General features: G+C 35.2%; 1 protein-coding gene across 1 annotated transcript; it reads left to right on the forward strand.

Annotated features, from left to right (window-relative positions):
* Positions 1-402: 402 nt before the first annotated feature.
* On the forward strand, positions 403-3,572 carry LOC106635795 (facilitated trehalose transporter Tret1-like). Its single transcript, XM_014347939.2, has 2 exons — positions 403-842; positions 962-3,572. Exon 2 carries the CDS (start codon positions 968-970, stop codon positions 2,468-2,470), a length of 1,503 nt encoding a protein of 500 aa, XP_014203425.2. The 5' UTR covers positions 403-842; positions 962-967; the 3' UTR covers positions 2,471-3,572.
* Positions 3,573-10,267: the final 6,695 nt, after the last annotated feature.

Raw genomic sequence — 10,267 nt, forward strand, 5'->3', positions numbered from 1 at the left:
AGGGTATTTTCCCATGCCCTTGGTTTGTCGTCATATAATTTAATTGAGCAACAATTCTGTCAATTCGTTCTATGGTTTTATAGATGATTTTAATGGATACTTGAGTTAACTTTAAAATCCATTCAGCAGTGTTCGATAAGTGGTCACATACGTACTGCATTATAGATGTGCGGCTTTATCACCTGCAAGTTAATCGGCTAAGAAGGTAAGCTCCAGTATGTTGTCGGATCACGCATCATACGTACCTATTAGATAGCGATAACAACGCTGGTATTTCATAAATAAGTCATTTCCGAAAAAAAATTTTTATAGTATAGCAAAAAATTAGTAGAAAATGTGCAATGTGTAGCTCGAAGAACTACAGTGCATACGGAACTAGGTATAGGAACAATATAAATCATAATTGGATATAAATTATTACCAGTTGTAACTATAGGATTGCAACTAGAGGGCAGTCGGAGAGAGTACGTGCAAGGTTGTGTTTGTGGATTAAATGTGTAGTGTAATGAATTAAATTAGCTCAAATAAACGTAAAATGTGAGATATAGTTTTATTGATAAGACAGTGATGAAATAAAAATTTCCCAACCAAATACGGCTTTAAGTGTTTGATCCTTCTCAACAGGCGTAGACTGTGTCTTTGCGAAAGTCTACATTATCTACGTACCATACGATAAAACTGAGGAAGAGTGGGTGTTATCGCTAGTAACCGATGCAGTCGTAAAAACATTATCATCACTTTTAAATGAGGCAGTAATGATAAGTAAAAGTTGACGTTACTTAGTTGTATTCCGTCCACGTAGCATAGGCTCGTGCTAGTATGAACAAGACAAAAGACAATAGGTAAGTGTAAGTCTATTCAATTGATGAAATCAATCATCCGATTTATATTTTACATTTTTATTCAAACTGTTTCTTTAACGAATGAAAAAGTTGCAGAATTTTATGTAGTACTTTTCTAGGTAACAATGGAAAATCTCATGCTGCTGATAGACAACGTAAATACCATACCTGGTGTTGAAAACTGCAGCAAGTCCAAATCATACTTCCGACAATGGGTTGTGTCAGCAAGTTTTTCTTTGGTTATCATGCTAATAGGCATGTCGCATGGCCACACTGCCATTTTACTGCAACAAATAAATCCGATTTCTCCACAACAAACAAATTTGTCGACTACGATGACATCAAAGGGTATCAGAATTGAAAACGGTGAAATATTCAACAGACCGGAATTGGTAATCGAGTCAAAGGACATGCAGTCTTGGATAGCCTCAGTTTTGGTACTATTTAACTCTCCGAGTTGTTGGATCCTGGCGGCTATTGGAAAAAGTATCGGTCGAAAGCCAGTTTTGATAGCGTCCACCACAATGTTCACAGTGGCCTGGTTCGTGATTGTCTTTGCGGATAATGCGTGTGATTTGATGGTCGGTAGAAGTGCCATGAGCTTGAGTACCGGCATTTTGGCAGGTTTGACGTCGATCTATCAAGGTGAATGCTCGTCACCAAAGGTACGGCCCATATTCAATGCCATGCAAGGTATTTCATTCAGCCTTGGAATACTGTCCTGTCATGCTGTTGGGGTGTGGTACCATTGGAGAACAACTGCCCTATTTTGTGGCCTTGTGGCGGTTATTGCTCTGGGCATGTGCTGTATCTTACCAGAAAGTCCAGTGTGGTTATTACATAGAGGTAGATTTGTCGATGCCATCCACTCTTGGACGTTTTTGCGAGGCAAACGTGAATTCGATGAGCTGGAGTCCATGTACGTCGATGTACAAGAAGAGTTGACGAGCCAAGAAAAGATTGATGGAAAAAAGCCGATGTGGATAAAACAATTTTTTTCGTCTACGTTTTTAAAGCCTTGTGGCATTATAATGGCGTTGTTTACCGTGTTACAATTGAGTGGCGTTGGTGCGGTGACGTTTTATTGCTTAACCATGATCACTGAAATAGTCGGTGAAAGTGATGCTTACAAGGCGACTTTAATTTTGGATGTACTCCGTCTTCTGTCCTCAATTGTTTTAACGTTGTGCATAAGATTGTATAGTGCGCGAATGTTGACGTTGTGCTCAGCTTTCAGTTGCTCCGTTTTCCTCATTGGGCTGTCTTTATCCATAGTATTCGAAATTTGGAGACCGTACTTTTCTTTGGTTCTACTATTTGGTTACGAAGTATCTGTCATCATGGGCTTAACTTCTTTGCCATGGAATTTCTTGAGTGAATTTTTTTCACCAGACCACAAAGAAATCGGCGTGGGTCTCTCCACCAGTTATTACTACATTTTATTTTTCGTCGTTGTGAAAAGTAATTTCAAATTAATCTCACTACTACAAGTTTGGGGCACATTTTTACTCTTTGGATGCATAACGGCATGTGGTACAGTTGTCCTCCATAAAATTCTTCCCGACACCAAAAATAAATCACTCAAAGAAATAGAACTGATGTTCACCAATCACGGTCATCGAAAGTAGTTGGAGGGTGTTGAAACATTTTTAATTATCCATGTGATATAACATGTATTAAATTATGTGTTCATATTAACATTGTCAATTTTGTAAGTATTTATGTAACTTGAAAATTTAGTACATAGCTTGACTTAATTAACAAAGAGAACTCCTAAATGGATAGTGGATCTTGACAAAATTTTGAGAGAATGTTTCTGATTCCCAAAAATAACAGAAATCACGTTTTATTGTACACCTCATAAGATCTGAAATTCAATAAGTTCATGAGATATAACAAATTCATAAAAAATGTTAAAACTGGTTTTTTAGTATAACTTAGTTCTTGGTGTATCAATAGTTAAAAAAAAAATGTTTCTCAGTAGTAGATCATTTAAGTAAAAAATTCTTAAAAATGAGTTTTCGTGCAAGACTTGTTTGGTTCGAAATTGTTTTTAAAGTCAATTGTTACACCGTAACAACGTTGGTTTTCAAAGATTCTTCCAGTTTGAGACTAGAGTAAGTTCCTCGCATTCGCTGTGGTTTACGTCCTTTATTTACTTATCCGTCACTCTTTGGTCATTACCAAAGAGGTCTGAGAATTTAAAACCCAAGTCCCGACACGTATTTATGACGTACCTACTGCTGCTACTACCAGACGCGGCAGCAGTGGCAGGTAGTCGTAAAGCAAGCCAGCAAGACACCCGCATGGCACGTGATAAAGTACGAAATTTATATACATGCGTAGCATACTCAAGCAGATGCGCCCACGAGAGCATTAATAAGCTGTTCTGCTGGTGTTCGTGAGAATAGAAGCCGCGTGCACTTGTGGCGATGATACGTATGAACTTGTGTGTGATTGTATGTATTGCGTGTTTCGGTAAATCGGTGATACTCTGTCACCACCGTTAAGTACAGTTTTCTTGGAGTTTCACTTTCTCGCGCTCATCGATATCGGTTTGTCGTCAAGCTTTAGCCACGCTTATCGCAATAGAGATTCACAGGCTTTAGGAAGAACATCATCATCGATGGATCATTGATCACCAGAAGATAGTTATAATTTTAGTATTGGTTAGTGTAAGTTTCACAATCTATGTATTAAATAATAAAATAAAACATTAATTTCTTACAATGCCAGTTTTCATTATTGTAATTAACAATTAATCAACTAAATAAATGTAACCAAGAATAATTTGGAGTACAAGTTTATTGTAGAGCAACAATAATTGTACTATAAGCTGACGGTTCTACGTTTCTGACTTGAAACATACTGAAGTTTACTTGTAGAGTATTATACGTTAGAGTATTCTGTGTCACAATCATAATACAATTTTATTTCAATGCTCATGTATGCATGTTAATTCACAGTTTTTTAAAATTCTGATAATGTAGTATTACAATTTATCAGTTTAAAGGAGACTCAGGCTTGAAACTCCATTGAGTGCGGTTATCATGTTTCCTGTTAAATTGAAATCACAAAAAATACCACTGATTTATTTCTTTTGTGTGAAAAAAAAAACTTTTGTTAGATAAGCTCTAGATTACCTCCTCCAATGTCACACAGAGTTTGTTTACTTGGAGAATAAGCCAAAGCCAAAAGATGAAGCCGTTTGTCGTAACGTAAGTGCTCTTGACACAAATATAAGGTAGTGCTTTCGATTGTCAAAATATTTTACTACACCCAAAGTGCTGTTCAAAAAAAGACCATCATCAGTAATTTATAATGTAATGTATGTTAAATCTCATTATAAAGTTCCACACAACACAAAGAAGTATCATTTTATTTCATATGATTTTAAAACATGGATACATTTGACAAAATAGTCTTGGAGATAAAGTTACATTTGTTTCCTTATTGTAACGTATATTTAATTAAAGCAACGATATTATTATGTTAAAATTATAATAATCACTAGATTTAATTGGTTCAAAAATGCGAAAAATGGACAAATATTTCAACAAATATTTATTATCATCAAATCAACAAACTGTACAGTGTTTACGTGACACGAGCGAGGTAAATAAATCATGATAAGAATTCTTATTCTTTCCAAAGGCGCCAGTCAGGTAAATAAATCTCCTCAACGCCAGATTTCGTTATTTTTTTATTTTTTATTTTTTTTCTATACAAGACAGTTAATTGCTAGTTAATTGATGGTCAAGAGAAACGATTTACGCAGAAAGAACGTGCAAATGTCATTAAGCATGCACACTTCGACGGTTACTTTGGAAAAGGTTCCGCAACGACGCGCCCTGAGTAACGAACGAAACAAAAAGAAGGAGAAGTGAGTAGCTTGCTCGGTGCCATTCCTGAAACTTACGTGGAGGAACGTGTTTGTGTGCTGTGGCGTCTCGAGTGGCGTAGCTTCTTGCATCGCTTGTTCTTTTTGGCGCACTTTGTTTCTATATTTAGACGCGTGAACGTATAATTATTTCACTCCCAGGCTCATTGATTGGTTAAAAATCTAAATAAATATAAATAAAAACCAATATTTCGTCCAAGTTCAACCATTGCTATTTAATGGCAATTATTTAATTAATCAGAAAAGTTGCTTATTCTTTATTCCATCATTGAAAAATTTTTAACTTTAGTCAATTGCAACGTGATATTGCACTGTTTCAATAATTTACGAGAAAAAGAAACATTTTATTTACTTACAAATTTTTCGCTTTATAAAGACTTTTAATAAAAAATATAAGTAATATATTAAAGCCAAAGTTAAGTATAAAGAAAAAAATATTTAAGATTATATAAAAGTAAATACTATTATAAAATAATGTAAATTTATGCAAAAATCGTACAAAACTTATATGAATTTTATATAAGTTTTGTACGATTTTTGCATAAATTTACATTATTTTATAATAGTATTTACTTTTATATAATCTTAAATATTTTTTTCTTTATACTTAACTTTGGCTTTAACATATTACTTATATTTTTTATAACACATATTCGTTTTTGTCTCTTTTAGCCTCTACTTGGAACATTGATAACACTAAGAACGCAGACACTTAAAGAGGACTTTGGCATTAGTCTTATCTTTTTCTTGTTCATCTTGACAGTATTTTTCAATAATTTAGTTAATAATCTTTTTGTGTCCCTCCGTCTAACCCAAGTTGTATAAAAAATTTCTGATATTTTTCATTCCATTTTCACCACGTACCCTTTTTAAATTTGAAACTTTTTGAATCTTACACCTTTATACCTTAGTTTCATTTTGCTAATCTCGTTCCTCTGTTTGAATTTGTCTCTTTTTCCTTTTCGGACTATTTTTAGTAAAAAATTACTTTAGTAGAATCTTTATCTTTTCCTTGAACTCATTTTTAGCTTATTTTTCTGGGCTGGCCAGTCATGTAACCTTTTTGGAAAATTTTCTTTCACTGAAACCTTAATCTTGTGTTTTATGAATTACTGATTTTTGTTTATCTGCCAATCATTTTTGAATCTTTCTTTTTTTTAGCACAATTTCATTGAACTGATTTTACTTCTGCAGCTTCTCGTGTTCAACGCTTTCTAGTGTTCGATATCTAGTAGAATATAACCTTGAACTTTGTATCTATGTTATATTTTACTGTTGGTTCTCATTGACTAAAAAATAGTTATTCATTTATTGAAATAATTTACTGACTTGATTAATCTTATTATTGATATCGATACGTGTGACAGTATAATAGAAATCGTTAGTATATACGTGGTTTACTAAAAAATTTTATTTAAACGAAATGTGGATGATAAAGTTTTTACCCTACGAATTTATTTAAACTTAGTGTGAATAAATACACCCATAGATAGATGGAACGCACAGTTCAGGGAGCACATAATATATGATTAAGCATATTGAATAATTCATGCTAAAGTGAACGTAAAATCAAGAATAAGTGTATACTCTGTGTATATGCATTGTAGGTATAATTTGATCCTTACAAAAAAAAAAAAAAAAATTGCAAATTGATTAAAAAAATGAAGATCTAATTGTAATGACCAGCTTGATTAAGAATACGCATACATTCTATTTTTACACCGGTAGTTGAGACATACTTATACTCAACACAAGGTAGAAATTCATATCAAGAGCTAAATTTATATTTGAGAGCATTAATTTAATAACCGCAGCGTGTAAAATTATGGATATTTTGCTTCCTAGAGGGAAACAAATACATTTTAGTACTGTGAAATTAATTTAAAAAAGCGACATCCTTAATAACATTCAAAATAAAGAAAATCCAAAAAAAAAAAAAAAAAAAAAAAAAGATATAAAGGCTCTAAGTATGTGGTATCAATCCTTGTGTATTGTGCATTTTTAAGAGATAGCTGTACCAGCGTACAGAATTTATGTATATCTTGAGCAAAAGTTGCTGCATTAGAGCCACATTAGAGTTCGCAATCGCTCCTAATTCCCATCATCTTCTGTTACATAGGTATATATTGCACACATGTATGGAAGAAAATCGCATTTAACTTTGGATTAATGCCGATCGTTAGTCCACAAAACGGGCGGATTAATCAGGAATACTCAGCGTCAAAGGAGAGAGAGAGAGAGAGAGGAAAAGCTTCAAGAGCCGCGTCCGTCATTATTCATCAAACACATCGGGTCTTACATGCACAGAGGAAAACGGTAGAAAGGATGATTTTTGTGGTCAGCTAATCTCCCTTCCCCCACAAATGGCCCAGCCTAAGCCACATCGATGATGGAAAAGTGTGCAAGAAAAAAAAAAAAAAAAAAAAAAAAAAAAAAAAAAAAAAAAATCGCCAAAAAGAGAAAGAGGTGGAGAGGGATTAATCAAGTGGTAAAGAGGTCGCTCCGAGATTAAGGGAGGACCTGATGAACGACAAGAAGGAAGGCGCAGCTGAGCGAGGCTAAAAATAAGAAGCAAGACGAATTAGGTATACCCATACGCGCTGGCCGAGCAACGGTGAGTCTAATCCGATCCATCGACGAGAGAAACAGAAAGAGATAGAGAGAGAGGGAGTTACACGTGAGAGCATACGGGCACGAGTTTGTGTGCATGGAGTTGTCCCGGTAAGAAAGAACTGCTGTTCCAGCTGATACCGTGCGCTAAAGCGAGATGATGGAGTCGATTTATTAACTGACTGCGAGACCTTGTACTGCATTTGTACACCTATGTGCCCACTTGCATAGGTGCATTATGAAGCTTCGTGTTGAGGAAATATTCGCTTCGCTCTGAGCACATGATAAATTTCAAGATGTATTGATTTTTTGTAGGTGGAATTCCATTTCTGTTCGTTAAACGTTAAATATCTAAAAAATACAATTAATGTCATTTGTGATTACGTATGTTTAACTGTAATAAAAAATTTATTACCGGTGTTAAATGTTAATGTAATACTTAATACCAAGGTTTAACAACAAACACTCGTCTTATTTTTAACTTGACTCATGAATTTTCACAAAAAAGAGGAATCTGATCAACAATTTTATTGACGACTGAGACTAATTAGCTGTGAATTTGAAATAACATATGGAACAAAGTTAGCAGTATCACAGAATCGCTACAAAAATTCCTAATTAATAGTCTCAAAGTGGTTGCGATCTTTACATATTTTGGTGACAATAGATCATTGTCAGTCTGTACATTGTCCTTGTCAGCATTAACTAAAATTATGCTTGATGAATCCTCATCTAGATCTTATGTAGTTTTAACAACAATTGTTTATAACAATAGGCCATGGTTGGAAGCATCAAAGCTCTACAGAGACGTATGGATGTGGCAGTATTATTTTTATCCTTACTAGATGTGTATAATAAGTTCCCATTGTGTTGTTCGCTTCGACTATGGTAATGGTAACTTGGTAGCGATGGTCTAACTTTACGTCACTCTGGCATCAGATCCTTAAGTATATAGTTCTGTTGCCTTTAGCTAACAATGATACTTACTAACTTGACGTCGAATTTTAAGTGATTATCTCTTAAAGAAGATTACTATCCTAGATTTTCAACATTTTATGAATGGCTTGTTTAATATGGATTCTTTTAATAATAGTCGTTGTCAATCAGTGTAAAGGGGTCTATGGATTTTCGTACAGGATATTCTTTCCCACGTACATCGTATTGTAGGATATATTTAATTTATCGTGAAGATTACCTTGATAATCGTAGACAAAACATAAATTATCAGTACGATAAAATTATTCGTCATACGTTGCGCAAATGAAGTGTATTAAATAACAGATAAAATAAAATACATTCTGAGCAATTCCAATGTTCATTTTTCAACATCTACTTTCCCAAGACTTCTTCGTGTCATACACGTCGCATTAAATTCATCCTAAGGACTTTATCTGTTTACATTAATAATGTATGTATATACTTAACGATTTTCGTCACGTCACCGATGAACCAACAGTCCTCGGAACAAAGGTAATGAGTATGAAAGCTACGCAATTAGTTTTTCCCCCATATCTACAAAGCTGAATTGAAACAACAACAATCTACCACCAATACGGTGTACAAGGACACGGGGCGAGAGAAAAAGGGATGGATATCCGATGCCAAAGTGTATAAACGAAAGTGTTTATAAGCACTACATGTAATACCCACTCGGCAGCTCGTAACTCTCTATCGTGCCGGACGACAAAAAATCCTAGCAACAGCCGGTAATTTCCGCTGGATTTACGAGCTAACTTTTTGCATTACACACACGCGGCCTGTACGGGCATATATATACATAGCATAGGGACACGCCGATGATGGCACTCGCGAGATTGTAATTCATCAACTCGACGGACCATCTCTCTTGTTCCCTCTCATATACGCATCAAATTCAATTTCCCGAGTTTACGATCTCTGGAGCTAGGATTCACGTGTAATAAACGGCAGCTGATGCGACAAACATAACTGTTGTCGTATAGAAGAGGGACGGCACCGTCTAATAGAGCTAGAATCTAATTTTTTGTTCGTACCGTTTGTAAAGTGTCGGTACTTGCACACCTACAAGGTTGAGGGAAAAATATATACGGGTAGTACAACAATACGTGGAATGAGTTTCAATATTATTTATAAAATAATAATATAACTGATGCAAGGGCTCCATTAGACAATGTCTGAAGATGAAAAAAAAAAAAGATTCTTCTGTTAATTACATAACACTGTATACATGATTACAACTTGAATAAAGTGAAACCCTCAATTTAATGTTATTCAAACCGATAGTATTTGGAATAGGCCAATGAGGAATATTGTTATATTAGTAACATTAACCTTTGTCAAAGTCTGACAACCGATGTCTGTTGACCATATTTCATCATTGGGGCGCAAATTGCACTCTCAATACCCTCAATATTGAGCAGCAAGCAGGTTTCGTCGTGCTTCTTCTATTTTTTTTTTCCATTTTTATTGAAAATTGTTTTCCGCGCAGCCCGTTTAGGGACAGCTCGCACACGTGCAGGCATGAATTTGTAATTTTTGTTTCCTCTCACGTACACTCCATACGGGGGAGAGGCGCCGCCAATGATAATCCGCCGCGTATACGCACGTATACTTATAATATTAAACGCCCGAGAATGATGTATTAGTCTTTCAATATGCATACTTTGCCGCGAGCATCAAAAGAGGAAATTTCATCGATTGATTTAGGGAGTATTTATTAAAATGCTCGCGGGAGGATGGCGCGACGCGCGTCTAGTGGATCGCGATATGTTTAAAGTGCAGTCGCGCATATGCGCTTCAAATTGCCTTTAATCGCTCGCGTTTAAAATAAACGCTTCGGATCTTTCCTCCTCCGTATGCACGCGCGGGCACGCGCTTTTTTTTTAATTCACGCAGTTTTCGCATCCTTATGTGGTGCCGCGCGCAACAATTAGCG

The sequence above is a fragment of the Copidosoma floridanum genome, unplaced genomic scaffold, assembly GCF_036245765.1.
Source record: "Copidosoma floridanum isolate Cflo_tuat_1 unplaced genomic scaffold, Cflo_Japanese_pri ptg000019l, whole genome shotgun sequence".
Classification (NCBI taxonomy): domain Eukaryota; kingdom Metazoa; phylum Arthropoda; class Insecta; order Hymenoptera; family Encyrtidae; genus Copidosoma; species Copidosoma floridanum.

Excerpts from the sequence above, each read along its gene's own strand:
- LOC106635795 (XM_014347939.2), top strand. The coding sequence starts at position 968 with ATGGAAAATCTCATGCTGCTGATAGACAACGTAAATACCATACCTGGT.